Source organism: Staurois parvus, unplaced genomic scaffold (genome assembly GCF_062004578.1).
Source record: "Staurois parvus isolate SC_StPar_1 unplaced genomic scaffold, SC_StPar_1.0 ptg001065l, whole genome shotgun sequence".
In the NCBI taxonomy this organism is placed as follows: domain Eukaryota; kingdom Metazoa; phylum Chordata; class Amphibia; order Anura; family Ranidae; genus Staurois; species Staurois parvus.
In genome coordinates this window covers 1,458,348-1,472,967 of record NW_028318861.1, presented here as the reverse complement: position 1 = coordinate 1,472,967, position 14,620 = coordinate 1,458,348, and the positions used below count along the sequence as shown (strand labels likewise).

Here is a 14,620-nt window from a genome sequence, read left to right as displayed (position 1 = left end):
AATACAAAAGCTGAATTTTAACAGACTATCATTCACAAACCGGTAAACAGAGCATTACCTGACTTTGTCCCTGAACTTTACAATTGGCACTTTTGCTCTGATAAGTTGAGGTCTTTCAATGTAAGCTAAAACAAAACATGCAAAGCATTAGCAAAGTACACAATTTAACTACATGTTCACATTAGTCTAAATCAGGGGTGTCAAACTGGCGGCCCTCCAGCTGTTGCAAAACTACAAGCCCCATCATGCCTCTGCCTTTGGGAGTCACGCTTGTAACTGTCAGCCTTGCAATGCCTCATGGGTCTTGTAGTTTGGCAACAGCTGGAGGGCCACCAGTTTGACACCCCTGGTCTAAATAAACAGTGCAAAATAAAGTCTATTTTTCAAAAACACAGAATACCAGTTATTTACATCTCTGTAATTATAAAGAAAAAACATACTGGCAAATTTAGCATGGATAAAAAAAAAAAAAAAAAAAAAAATGTAGATACTTACAAAGTCGGGTGTAGAAATGTTTTTGGAGTAAGCTGAGTATGTGTCTTGCTTCTGTTTTCTGATTCATCTGCCAAAAAACAAAAGTCTCATATGTTCAAAGGTGAAGAAAAGGTGTTGCAAAATGTTTTTTATACAACCACAACTTAATAAAATTAGAGGAATGAGTCTACTAGCCACTGTACAGAAGGCGCTGTACTGCGTTTCAGTCAGAGAACGTGTCTAAGAGAAACCACAACTACAAAATATTCATCAGTGAACTGTGTTGAGGTGAAGATGTAAAAAAATAAATAAATATATATTTATTATATATCTCCTCCACTCTGAGGAGAGATTGCCAGTCACCAGCTCTCTGCTCTGCATCACCAGCGTTCACTGAAGCACCAGTGTACATTGGCAAATATTTATTGTCCGAATAGAAACCCATTGACCTACTTGAGGAGGTTAATGGATTTCAAAATGGGTGATTTGATTGTGACAGGTTTAAATTTTGCATGGATTCCCAGATTGATACAAGGTCGCTTGGGCAGAGAGAGGAAGGCAGATGATTGAAATTATGCAGAGAGTTTTATTTCAATGCCAATTTTTGGATGTCTGGAAGGTGAAACATCCCAGAGATAGAGACTATACATTCTACTCTCCTGTACATGCGACATATTCTAGATTAGACTACATACTGGTAGAACATAGACTTATGGAGTCAGTGGTTAAAACAAATATAAAAGTTACAACTATATCAGATCATGCACCTGTCATGATGAAGTTACTCTGGGGAAGAGAGCAAGAAAAAAGAAACACGTGGAAATTAAACGAGACACTCCTTCAGGATCATGAGACAGAATTAAAAATAAAGGATGAGATCGAACAGTACTTTGAAAGAAATGAGACTGAATGAGTTGACAGTTACGATATGAGAAGCACATAAAGCACATATCAGGGGAATTTTGGTAGCAATAGGAGCAAAGAAAAAAAAAATCAATACGCTTCTAAGGGAACTATGCGAATTAGAACAGTTACATAAGAAGAGAACAAAAGAGATACAGCAGAATATCATAAATAAGAGAGAGGAACTGTGTAACGTAATGGAGGAAGAAACAAGGAGAACATTTATTATGATGGCAAAAGAGAGATATCAGTGGGGGAGTAGACCTGGTAAATATCTAAAAAGAGAGCTCTTAGAAATAAGAAATCAAGGAAATATAATCGAGAAGATTAAAAGTGAGGATGGAGAACTGGTCTATTCTACCACTGGGAGCGCTAATGTATTTAAAAAATATTATAGTAAATTATATTATTTTAATCAAAACAATCAAAAGAGGGGGAAGAAGAAATAGAAAGACAGATGTACTTGAAGGAGGTGAGGCTATCGAAAGTGGAAGAGGAACGATTATTAGGTCTAGAAAAAACAATATCGGAAGAGGAAATTCAGGCGGCAATAAAGAGTACAGTATCGGGGAAGAGCCCGGGGCCACATGGGTATACTGTGAGGCATTATAAAAAATTTTTAAAGAACAACTAGTCCTCAAGTTGAGTCTATATATGAACGCTTTGGGAGAAGGGATGGAAATGAGGGAGAAATCATTACAAGCCTATATTACAATCATTCAGAAAGAGGGGAAGGATGGAACTCAATGTGCTAGCTATAAGCCCATCTCTTTGTTAAATACAGATACCAAACTATACGCAAAGGTCTTAGCAAATAGGTTGAAAGACCTAATGCTGGACTGGATTTACCTAGACAAGGTGGGGTTTGTCCCCAGGTGAGAGGGAAGAGATAATGGGTTGAGATCATTACTCCTCATTCAAAAAAGTAAGAAGTAAAAATCCCCCATCTTTATACTATCTGTAGACGCAGAGAAAGCTTTTGACAGGGTAGATTGGGATTTTATGTTAGGAACATTGGAAGTACTGGGAATTGGTTCCAAAATGAGAGAGTAGATAGGAAAGCTATATAGCCAACCCTCAGCAGCAGTAAAGGTTAACTGTTCATTTTCAGGGTTTTTCAGGATGTATAATGGAACAAGACAAGGGTGCCCACTCTCGCCGTTGCGGTTTGTCCTGTCTCTGGAACCTCTCTTAGCAACGATAAGAAATAATATAGACGTGAGGGGAATACGGATAAACCGAACATAAAGTGGCAGCGTATGTTGATGATATGCTATTTTATGTGGGCAATCCTAGGCTGACATTACCCAACTTGATGAAAGTAATGAAATATTATGGTGAGTTATCAAATTTAAAAATCAATCCGGTAAAATCAGAGCTTTTAAATGTTAGTGTTTCGAGAACCGAAAAGGAAGCGTTGTATAGAGAATTCCCTTTTCAATGGAGGGAAAAAGAGCTAAAGTATTTGGAAATAAAACTGGCCTCGCCTTAAAGAACTTGTATAAAACAAATTATATCCCATTAATAAATAAAATTTAAGAGATTAGCGGTAGAACCTACATCTTGGATAGAACAAATAAATTTGGTAAAAATGGTAATAGTCCCAAAAATATTATATAAATTTCACGATACCTATACAGCTACCAGGAACCTATTTTAAGATAATTAAAGAATATTGAGGTTTATATGGAAGAATAAAAGACCAAGAATAAGTTATGAAGTACTGTGTAGAGATAAAGGGAGTGGAGGATTAAACATGCCGGATCTTAGGAGATACTACCACTCAGTATTATTGTCAAGTATTTTGGATTGGACACATAATGCACTAAGAAAAACCTGGGTAAATATAGAAAACACATTAAGTGGGACACAGTTAAATAAGATGGTGTGGTTACCGCACCCGCACCGTAAGTTGGCAGAGACCACGAGCACTTATATACGAAATGTAATTAGGGTTTGGGACATAAGTCACAAACAAAAGGGGTGGAAGTTTAACTCTATAATGATGCTGTTGGCTGCCTCAGATTTTTTCCCACCAGGGAAAGAAAATATCTCAGGTAAATGGATAAAAAAAAAGGGAGATACACAATTAAAAGATATATTGAAAGGGTAAGGAATATGTTCCTTCCAAGAGCTGAAAAATAAGAAGGAACTGTTCTCCAGATTAGATGAGTGGCGGTGCATCCAATTAAGACACTGTTACAACGCTCCCCAAGCCCATTAGGACAACAGCAGACTTTAATCCACTTGAACAATTAGGAATTACTCCTCCCCTGTACATGGTAAAATGGGAAAGGTATTTTGGAATTGCAAAGGATGAGCAGTAGAAAAAGAAAATATATAGATTAGCACAGGGAGCTGTAGATATAAAGTTAGTAGAAATGAATTATAAGTGTTTAGCTAGGTGGTATATCACACCGAATGTGGCATATAGGCAACAAATAGACAAATCACCCTTGTACTGGAGGGGATGTGGGAGTGAGGGCACAATGGCTCATATTTGGTAGGAATGTCCTAGGATAAGGAAATATTGGGAAGAAATAGCACACCAAATACAGGGGATAACAGAGGTTGGTGTCCCGAAAGACCCATGCACGTTTATTCCATAAAACAGAAACCATGGTAGAAAAATATAAAAATACGGTGATATTCCATCTTATAAATGCGGCAAAGGGTCTCACCTAAATTTTGGCAAGAACAAGACGAACCGAAAATTAAGGACTGGATAAGTAGAGTAGACTATGTGTACAAGATGGAGGAACTCCGCCATATGGAAGAGGATAAAACGGTGAGATTTCAGGAAAAATGGGAGGTATATAGAAAAATTATATAATGGAACAGATAAGGAGGGAGCAGGAAAGAAAAAAAAAAAAAAAAAAAAAAAAGGGATAGGTAGATTAGGAAGAAGGTGTAGGGAGTTTTAAAAGTATTTTAGAAATAAAGAGGAGCTGGGAGCTAAAAAGAACATATGGAGAAGTTGGGGGTGGGAAGGTAGGAGGAAAGTTGGGGGAGGAAAGTTGGGGGTGGGAAGAGGAGAGGGGGAATATATTTTCGGGGCAGAATTGTTTAAATTAATGTTTTTGTATGTGAATAACATGATTTATTAATGTTAAAAAAAACAAAAAAAACAAAAAAAAAAACGTGAAAACTAATAAAATATATAGAAAAGAAAAAAAAAAAAAAAGGAATAGGCAGGCAGTAGGGGATTCAAGCACAGTGCCTTGAAAAAGTATGCATACCCCTTGAAATTTTCCACATTTTGTCATGTTACAATCAAAAACGTAAAATGTATTTTATTGGAATTTTAGGTGATAGACCAACACAAAGTGCCACAAAATTGTGAAGTGGAAGGAAAATGCTAAATAGTTTTCAATTTTTTTTTTTGCAAATAAATATCTGAAAAGTGTGGCGTGCATTTGTATGCAGCCCCCTTTACTCTGATACCCCTAAACTAATATTTAATGGAACCAATTGCTTTCAGAAGTTACCTAAATGGTAAATAGAGTCCACCTGTGTGTATTTACCTTCTTTTCAAGCAATGGCTTTATTTTTCCAATTTGATATTAGTGCCTGGGTCACAATAAGGTTGTCCAGACATCCAAATAGAAAACAGTGGAAATTACTTCCTTTCTCTGGACAAGAATACCAGCTTTTGCTCATGAAAAGAGCAAATGTCAATCCAGACATACTCCTACACTCTGAGGGGAAAAACTAGATAACTGCCCATTTTCGCAGGCAAGCATGATTCCTTAGTAACTATCTGCCCATTCGTTTCTTATTTTCCAAAAGGTGTTCTTATTCTTTTGTGTTAGACTACCTAAAATGGTATATCAGGTAAATGCAGAGCTTAGTACAATTAGTCATCCCTTGGCTAGAAGATCATACATGTCCTCAGGACAGTTAAATCTACACACCCTGCAGTTTTTGTTGGATCCACACCCATCTTTGGCTCTACCATTGCTCCAGGCAAATTATCCTTTATGTAAAATAATCTCCAATGGGAGGAATAGGACTTTACCAAAAAATCAAAGCAGGTGTGTCAACCTGGGAACTCAAGTGCTGAGGACATTAATGAAGTGGTTGATTTACTAAAACCAGAGAGTGCAAAATCTGACGCAGTTTCACACAGAAACCAATCAGCTTCCAGGTTTTGTTAATTGAACAAGCTAAAGTTAGAAGTTGATTGGCTACCACGCACAGCTACACCTAAATGCAGTGATGCTCTTTACACTTGCATTTTGTGCCATGATCCAGAAATCCTCAGCTCAAACGTCCAGGGATTCTTGAGCTCTCTAAACCACTCTGCAACCAGTAGGTTAGCAGAGAAATCCCCACAGGTATATACTACCAGCTGCAGAATGGTGTGCAGCGAGCAGAAGCATTTCAATCACTTTACTCACGTTACCTTGATCTAGCCATCTTGAAATTCTGATCCTGGAGCACTTTTCTCTCCATTTTATGCATAGCTTTTTATCCAGAGATTACAGGAAACCCAACATTGTGCAATAAAGGGAAAGATTTTTTTTCTAATTTCACTTCTAATGCTGTACAGATAATTGTGCTTATATTGCAAAACTATAAACAGAAATAAAAATAAATACACTTCCCCAAAAGAGAATTTTCTCCTATTTCATATACAGAATAAGAGATCAGCAGTATGTGTGACAGGTTCCCAGGTTTTCCTGCTATTTGGATTTAGGGGTATAAAAACAAAACCCACAAATTAACTTCATAACTTCACTTCAGGAAGTCTTTGCAGTTATAAGTAAGGTATATAATAAACTAAGGTTTGGCTAAATTAATATTTAAAGTTCCTTTAAATCAAGTCCAAAGCATGCAGAAAACTCTAAATAACAGACTAATAAAAATTGGCAATTTGTTTTTGTTTTTTAAAGAAAGTGGATTCTTCACCCTGGCATACACGTGAGAGCTAGCATCTTCAGCAAACATGCAGCTTGCAGGTGCAATGACTAAACTCTATGAGTAAGCGCTATTCAGTGTGAAATATGGCAGGGAATTAAGCCTTCTTTATGTTGCTCTGTTAAGCCTTGAATAAACATTTTACATGCAGCATCTGGTTTGTGCAATCATCCACATTTTCAAGAATAATTTATAGAGATATATACTGTAGAAAAAGCTATATCTATCATGGGTGCTACCTCCCAACACTTGGCCATAGCAGGATGCACTATATGCACATGCATTTATTAGGCTCTAAACCAAGCTGCATCTAAAAACAGTCCAGGGTTAAAAGAAGGACCATTCTAAGGTCCACTTTATTATGAAAAGGATTACACTGTGGAACAGTGACCCTTTAACTCACTAAAAGAAAAATAATTGTAACTGTCAATTCCACATTCTGTACAATGAAAGCTGAATGTACGGTACTTACTGGCTCCTCTTTGATGACCAAGCACAAATCTGCATCGCTGCTCCTTGTGCCAAACCCATTGAGCGAAGATCCAACCAAATACAGCCTGCTCTCTAGAAAGAGTAAAAGGATAATAGTGAAACAAAATAACAGGCAGCAAATAGTTCAAACCAGTTGTCCAAGTACCTACGGGGAAAGATATGCTGAATTTCTCTCTGGAGTTCTGCTCGACAGACATCTTTCTTTTTCAAGTCAGTAACTTGCTGCTGACAGGCTTGAAACAAGTCCAAAATCTGCTGGCTCAGCTGCAGCAAAGTAACAGGAATCAAAAGCACATTTCAGGTCACAGAAGATAGATTTTATGTGCATTTCACAATGAGATGTGGACTAACACCTCTAAATAATTACACACAAGTAAAGCTGTCATCGGTAATGTTATATTTCTGAAAAATGAAAGAGGCACTGCTTCTCCACACAGTGATGGGTCTCATGACAGGAGGCTCATCACAGGAGGCCTTTAAAGAGAACCAGTCAGGACAGAGATGCAGGAGCCAACAATGCGAAATAGTTTTTTTTGAAGGTGCATGCATATACGAGAGCTCAATTTATGTTTCTCTCCATCCAATCCCAAAATTAACCGCTTACACAGAGCACAGCCAGACAGATTTCACCACCTTCTCTCATACAGTGAAGGAGTGGTGCCAATTCCCTGCCCCTACTGTGAAGGCACAGCACCAGACTGACTGAATCATCTTTCTATTCCGCCTTATATCAGTATGGTCCTTGTCATAACAGTTGAATGCACCATGCCCAAATGACTCCCAATGCTGCCTCTCCTAGTCTGAGTGGTGCTCTACAGAGGATTACCAAAGGAAAACTGTTTAAAATTCACATACTTCTAAGGCATTACCCAATATATACAAACAACTGTTTAATGATACAAGCAAGGTCCTTATGCTATACTACAATCCATGGTTAGTAAACTTTCCTGAAATGGATGAAGATGATTGGGATGATATGTGGGATGCCCCCTTTACTAGACTTGTGTCAGCAATTATTCATTATAGGTTCCTTCACAGGATATACTTGACTCCAGATACACTAGCCAAGATTTCCCCTGATCAGACCTCCTTTTGGCATTGCACGGCCATCCAGCAATTCTGGCTGGAGGTCATGCAATGTGGCCAGTTGGACACAACAATACATGTTCAGCCCTCGGTTGAAACTTGTCTCCTAGGCCTAGTGGACTCCTTGGCTCCCACAAAAGTGATACGCACCCTACTTTCATTATCATTTTATTACGCCAGGAAGATCATTAACCTTCCCTGGAAAAAGCCTACTGCCACAACTATCCTGGCCCACAAACTGTTAATAAAACGCTGCCTTTATACAAAGCTATATATGCCAGTAGGGGTGTGCCAGCCAAATTTGTGTGCAGAGGCTGGGTGAATGCTGCATCTACAGTATCTGATTAAATACATGTGTTTAATATGTTTCCCCTTCTAAGCATTCCTAGAGCTTGTTAGCACTTTTCTGTGCCCTGGGATCTCATGCCAAGCTCCCTAGGGAGCAGCGGTATTGACCGTTTTGCAGATGTGCCCGATTCAGTCTCTGAAACATAAATTGTTCCATGATGGAGACTGGACAACAAAAAACTCCACAAAAAACAGATGCCAACTCAAGTGCATTAGGCACGCATCAATACGTGCTAAATGCCTTACAATTTAATGAATATAGAGCTGAACTTGTTTGTGTCTTTATAGCTGGACTTTACCTGTAACAACCTGATAAAAAAAAAAAAAATATGTTCTTTAGCAAGGAACATCCATTCCACATTAATAATTATGCTACCAAAAATTAGTGTGTGCTGTAAATTGCCACCAACATTTCTCCTGTTTCTTCTTGCCAAAGGCTGCCAGAGCTGAAGCCCAGAGCCCCTGAGCAGCAGTAAATCTTTAGGCTTTCAGCAGATCGGCCTCTACATTTTGGCACAGTGCCGAAAAAGAGAGAGCACAAATAGGCATGTGCAGAGCAGGGTGAGATAGTGTATTACTGGATTTTAAACAGTATAGGCACTTATTTTTAATGTTTTACATAGCTATACTTGCAAAAGGGGCCAGCCTAAAGTGATCTAGCAGAACTTAATTTTCTGACTAAAGTTTCACTTTATTATTTGGCTGGAACTTTAATACACTACTTAAATCACTGAACCAGCACAAGCATCCAGGCATGAATGGCATGTGCACATGCTTGTTTCATATCAATAGCAAGTAGACAAGACAGAAGATAACAGGCTTGGAACTTCAAAAAGAAGTCAGCAACAGCACCGCCATTATTTCTGTCCTGACAGGCTCCTTTAAAATAGCTCCAAGCACTTTTCAAATGCAACTCTGATCTCAAAGACTGTAAGCACTGCAGTAGCTTCAGGGCTACTTTGGGGCTTAAGCTGACAATACATGGATCAAAACTTGGCTGATTCAGTGGGGACTGCACAAATTTCATCCCATCTATGGCCGATTCATTCATGAGCAGACTGTCTATCGATTGACTGCTCATGAATCTGCAGTGTTCATCAGTGTATTCTGTCAGAATACAATGACACAGCAGGGAAGATTTCCCAATCTACCTCACATGCGTGGATGGGCACTTTTTTTTTTGCTCAGCGGACTGGCTAAGCAAATATAAAAAAAACAAAAACAAAAAAAAAAACAAAAAACAAAAAACTGAGCCATGTATGGCAAGCCTTAAAAAGTGATAGGAACCACAACCTTTTCAAGAGAACATGTCACTTTTCCTGAACAGGCAAACTGAAACATTCACTTTGACGACATTTTTACGCAGTGGTTATTGCAACAAGAAATGACTAGTTATTAATACCTTGTCTTTAGCAACAGGCAAAGTGGTATCTATGAGGTCAAACAACCATGCATCTCCAGGCGATGAAACTTGCCCATTTAACTCATGTGGTGGAGGCGCCAGCCTAAGTGGCAGTCCCACAGTTCCTGGGAAATGGTGGCGGAGGTCATCTCTTAAAGGCACTGCTTGGTGAACAACAGAGGAAGGCTGTTGAGGGGATTGAAACCTTTGCCTCTTTACATCATACTGCCCACTGCCCTCATCACTTCTTCTCCTGAAGTTGAAAGACAGAAAAAACAACAACAACAATGTACTATTGTAATCCATCACACTGCAATAACCACCACCAGCAATGAATGTACAAAGAAATAGTGATATACACAAAAAGGACTCCAGTAGTTTGGTGAAGGTGAAAGACTGTTAGTACAGAAAACAGTTTTTATCAACACAAGCAGATAGAATGACACAATAAACATTTAGAAATAACTTGTTGGGGGATGCCACTGCTGACCATCTCCTAAAAATGCAAGTTGCCTGAGTGTTATGCTGGACTTTTGGCTTCAATAATTTCCCCATCAGGCAGTCGTAACCAGTATGCAATCAAGAACCTCAACTTTTATTAATTTATTTACTTTTTTAAATGGATATACTTGTCCCAAACCAGTGACACAAAGTAGTGTTTAAGATGGTCGACATAAAAGCCAGGTAGTAAGCATTGTTATGAGGAGAGGTCATTAATGGCATATTTCTCCTAATGCCGGGTTAACACTTACATTTGAACCTTAAAAAAAAAAAAAAAAAAAAGAGAACACAGACTATACTCAGCAGTGCATAACTTAATCTCTTGTTACAGTGAGGAAAATGGAACCTGGAAGAGCTTACCGTAAAAGTGATTCAATATGTAGAATCTGCCTAAGTAAAAAGGGTAATCTGGGCAAAAAAGAACCCAAATTCACTTTGCACGTTTTCACAACTTCAATTTGCAAACAAAAGCACATTGCTCATAAAAATGTAACATTTAAAACAGTGTAATTTTTAAAATGCACCTTCTACCTTTAAACTGTTAATCTTTAAAAAAAAAAATATTTGTATGAAAATTCTTGCCTGAAACTCAATAACTGTATGGCCAGCATAAGATATTTAGCAGCAGCATGCTTTTTGTATCACCTGTCATGTCGAGGTTAAAAAAAAAAAAATTTGTAAAAAAAAAACCCGGCACGTAATCTCTACTATAAAGGGGGTTCATTTATACTGTGAAAGCAATTGCTGTATTTTCTGATATGTAAACAAATAATGCATTCTGTATTCATGTGAACTAATCAGCTGACCAACTAATCGATTATGAAAATAGTTGACAACTATTTTCATAATCGATTAGTTGCTTCAGCCCTAATACTGACACTAATTTTAAAAAGTCCTACCCAATGTACACAGACCCTAACCTACCAATTTTTCTTCTTTTGTTTACATTTTCTCCTCTAGAGATACAATATATAGACGAGAAAAAAAAATACAGGGGTGGACTGCACAGTGAATGATCACTATGAAAATCAATAGGAGGCTATCACAGTGATCAGGTAATCGTGCCTCCTGGTTTCCGATCCTTAGTATGGGGCTCTTGGTGAGAGCCTGGTCCCTGCACTGGGAGAGAACTCCAAGCACAAAACACATATGTGCATATATGCGGCCTCACAGAAGAAGACCTGCATATACAGTCATGGCCGAAATTGTTGGCACCCTTGATATTTTTCCTGAAAATCAAGTATTTCACACAAAAAAGGTATTGCATTAACACATGTTTTGCTATACACATGTTTATTCCCTTTGTATGTATTGGAACAAATATAAAACAGAGGCAGAAAAGCAAATATGACATAATGTCACACAAAACCCCAAAAATGGGCTGGACAAAAGTATTGGCACCCTTAACTTAATATTTGGTTGCACACCCTTTGGAAAACATAACTGAAATCAGTCGCTTCCTATAACCATCAATAAGCTTCTGACACCTCTCACCCGGAATTTTGGACCACTCTTCCTTTGCAAACAGCTCCAGGTCTCTCTTATTGGAAGGACACCTTTTCCCAACAGCAATTTTAAGATCTCTCCACAGGTGTTCAATGGGATTTAGATCTGGGCTCATTGCTGGCCACTTCAGAACTCTCCAGCGCTTCTTTGCCATCCATTTCTGAGTGCTTTTTGACGTATGTTTGGGGTCATTGTCCTGCTGGAAGACCCAGGATCTTGGACGCAAACCCAGCTTTCTGACACTGGGCCCTACAGTGCGACCCAAAATCCTTTGGTAATCCTCAGATTTCATGATGCATTGCACACAGTCAAGGCACCCAGTGCCAGAGGCAGCAAAACAACCCCAAAACATCATTGAACCTCCACCATATTTTACCGTAGGTACTGTGTTTTGTTCTTTGTAGGCCTCATTCCGTTTTCGGTAAACAGTAGAATGATGTGCTTTACCGAAAAGCTCTATCTTGGTCTCATCTGTCCACAAGACGTTTTCCCAGAAGGCTTTTGGCTTACTCAAGTACATTTTGGCAAACTGTAGTCTTGCTTTTTTATGTCTCTGTGTCAGCAGTGGGGTCCTCCTGGGTCTCCTGCCATAGCGTTTCATTTCATTTAAATGTCGACGGATAGTTCGCGCTGACACTGATGCTCCCTGAGCCTGCAGGACAGCTTGAATGTCTTTGGAACATGTTTGGGGCTGCTTATCCACCATCCGGACTATTCTGCGTTGCAATCTTTCATCAATTTTCCTCATCCGTCCACGACCAGGGAGATTAGCTACAGTGCCATGGGTTGCAAACTTCTTGATAATGTTGCGCACTGTGGACAAAGGCAAATCTAGTTCTCTGGAGATGGACTTGTAACCTTGAGATTGTTGATATTTTGCCACAATTTTGGTTCTCAGGTCCTCAGACAGTTCTCGTCTCCTCTTTCTGTTGTCCATGCTTAGTGTGGCACAGACAGACACACAATGCAAAGGTTAAGTGAACGTCTCTCCTTTTTATCTGCTTTCAGGTGTGATTTCTATATTGCCCACACCTGTTACTTGCCCCAGGTGAGTTTACAGGAGCATCACATGCTTGTAACATTCTTATTTATCCGCAGTTGTGAAAGGGTGCCAATACTTTTGTCCAGCCCATTTTTGGAGGTTTGTGTGACATTATGTCGAATTTGCTTTCTTTCCTCCCTTTTTTTGTTTTGTCCCAATACACACAAAGGGAATAAACATGTGTATAGCAAAACATGTGTTAATGCAATACGTTTCGTGAGAAATACATGATTTCCTGGAGAAATATCAAGGGTGCCAACAATTTCGGCCATGACTGTATGTGTACATGTGGTGATAAGGGGTTAAATAAATGGCACATTTACATGCTGCTAAATGGAGATCCTCGGTTTTATTCCTCATGTTAGATACCATATGTACTGATCTTATTGTATCAGAGGATGGTAGAGATGGCGTTTGAACTACCTCTGGAGTGCCCTGGTATAATTAAAGGCTAAATTCACCATTCATAATATGTTACATGTTAGACCCATATCCAGGGTGTAATGTGTTAATAAATGAGCAGCAGCACAAACACCTCCCCATGAGCCCGTTGTGACAACGGGCCGGGGATCTTCTCCCCACACTTCTATCACAATTTAAAACACAACTAGGTGGAGCTCCCGATGCAATGCCTTACAGGCTCCTAAAAAAACAATTTACCCACAAAAAGATGTGCATTTATTATTTTTGTCAAAAAAGGTGAACTTATCCGTTAAACCTTCTAAGATCTCCTGTTACTCCAGGTCTTAGTTTCTGGTAAGCAGCTGATTGTGTGCATTTGGTGTCAGAAACACTGATGTTTTACACTGAAGAGTGACACAAATGTGGATGATACTGCACTTATCTTTCCATGGATACTTTTTGTGAATTTGTAACTTTTTCACATTTGTATTGGAGTCTGACACAATTGCTTCATTATGTTCACGGATATGTTTGTTGATGATTGCACTGACTTTATATTAGGTATGTAAAGGGAGAGCCCAACACAATATTTTATTAATTGAGGTATTGCTATATTCAGATTCCAGCGAGTGCTGCTGTCAGCGATTGCTTTGCACATATAATTTATTTCTTCACACTTAACCACTTGACCTCCAGAAGGTTTTACTCCCTTCATGATCAGAGCATATTTGGCTATTCAGCAAGGTGCTACTTTAAATAGCAAATGCTCAGCCATGCAACATTGTACCCAAAGAAACATTTATAGAATTTTTTCACACAAATTTAGCTTTCTTTTGGTGGTTTTTGATCAACATGTTTATTTTTATCATGTAAAATGAAAAAAAAAAAAAAAAAAAAAGAAAATACCAAAAAACAAAACAAAAACAAATTTCTTCATCAATTTAGGCCAAAATGTATTCTGCTACATGTCCCAATAACTGTATATAGACTGGTTTGTGTGAAAGTTATAGCATTTACAAAAGATGGTATATATACTGGAATACACTCTGATGCTATACTAGTAATGGCAGTCATCAGCGACCTACAGTGGTACTGTGATAGTGTGGTGTGCAATCTGGCTCTAGCCGATGCTGGCTGGGATGTAAATGACACTGACATGAATAGTGACATTAATACAGTGATCAGTGCTAATACTGTACACGGTCACTGTACCAATGACACTAGCTAGGAAGGAGGTGAATATCTCGGGGCAATCAATGGTTAACTGTGTGCCTCACAAGTGAAATGTGTGTGATATGTGCTGCTTTTACTTTACAACCTGGTTGTTTTTTCTCCCTGCATTGCATAGAGCAAAAACAGCCAGATTGCGGTTTTGTTTAGACAGAGTTCTGAGTCTTTGTAAACACATAACTGTGTGTGATTGGTCACAGCCAATCAGCAAATTTTAGCCAAAAACCATCACCTGAAATCAGCCACCAAACTCGTGCTCTGTCCAATCACAGCATGATTGGCAGGGGGGAGAGTGCATTTATGCCCCAAACCCC

General features: G+C 38.7%; 1 protein-coding gene across 1 annotated transcript in view; it reads right to left on the bottom strand.

The window, feature by feature from the left end:
- The window catches only part of TENT2 (terminal nucleotidyltransferase 2), a 60,939-nt gene that overhangs the window by 29,042 nt on the left and 17,277 nt on the right, over window positions 1–14,620 (bottom strand). Inside the window, exons 3-7 of the mRNA XM_089658371.1 lie at window positions 9,626–9,878; window positions 6,939–7,053; window positions 6,770–6,861; window positions 496–562; window positions 59–125 (exon numbers count right to left, since the gene is read on the bottom strand). Of these exons, the coding sequence (XP_089514497.1) occupies window positions 59–125; window positions 496–562; window positions 6,770–6,861; window positions 6,939–7,053; window positions 9,626–9,878 (594 nt within the window). The remainder of the gene's footprint in view (window positions 1–58; window positions 126–495; window positions 563–6,769; window positions 6,862–6,938; window positions 7,054–9,625; window positions 9,879–14,620) is intronic.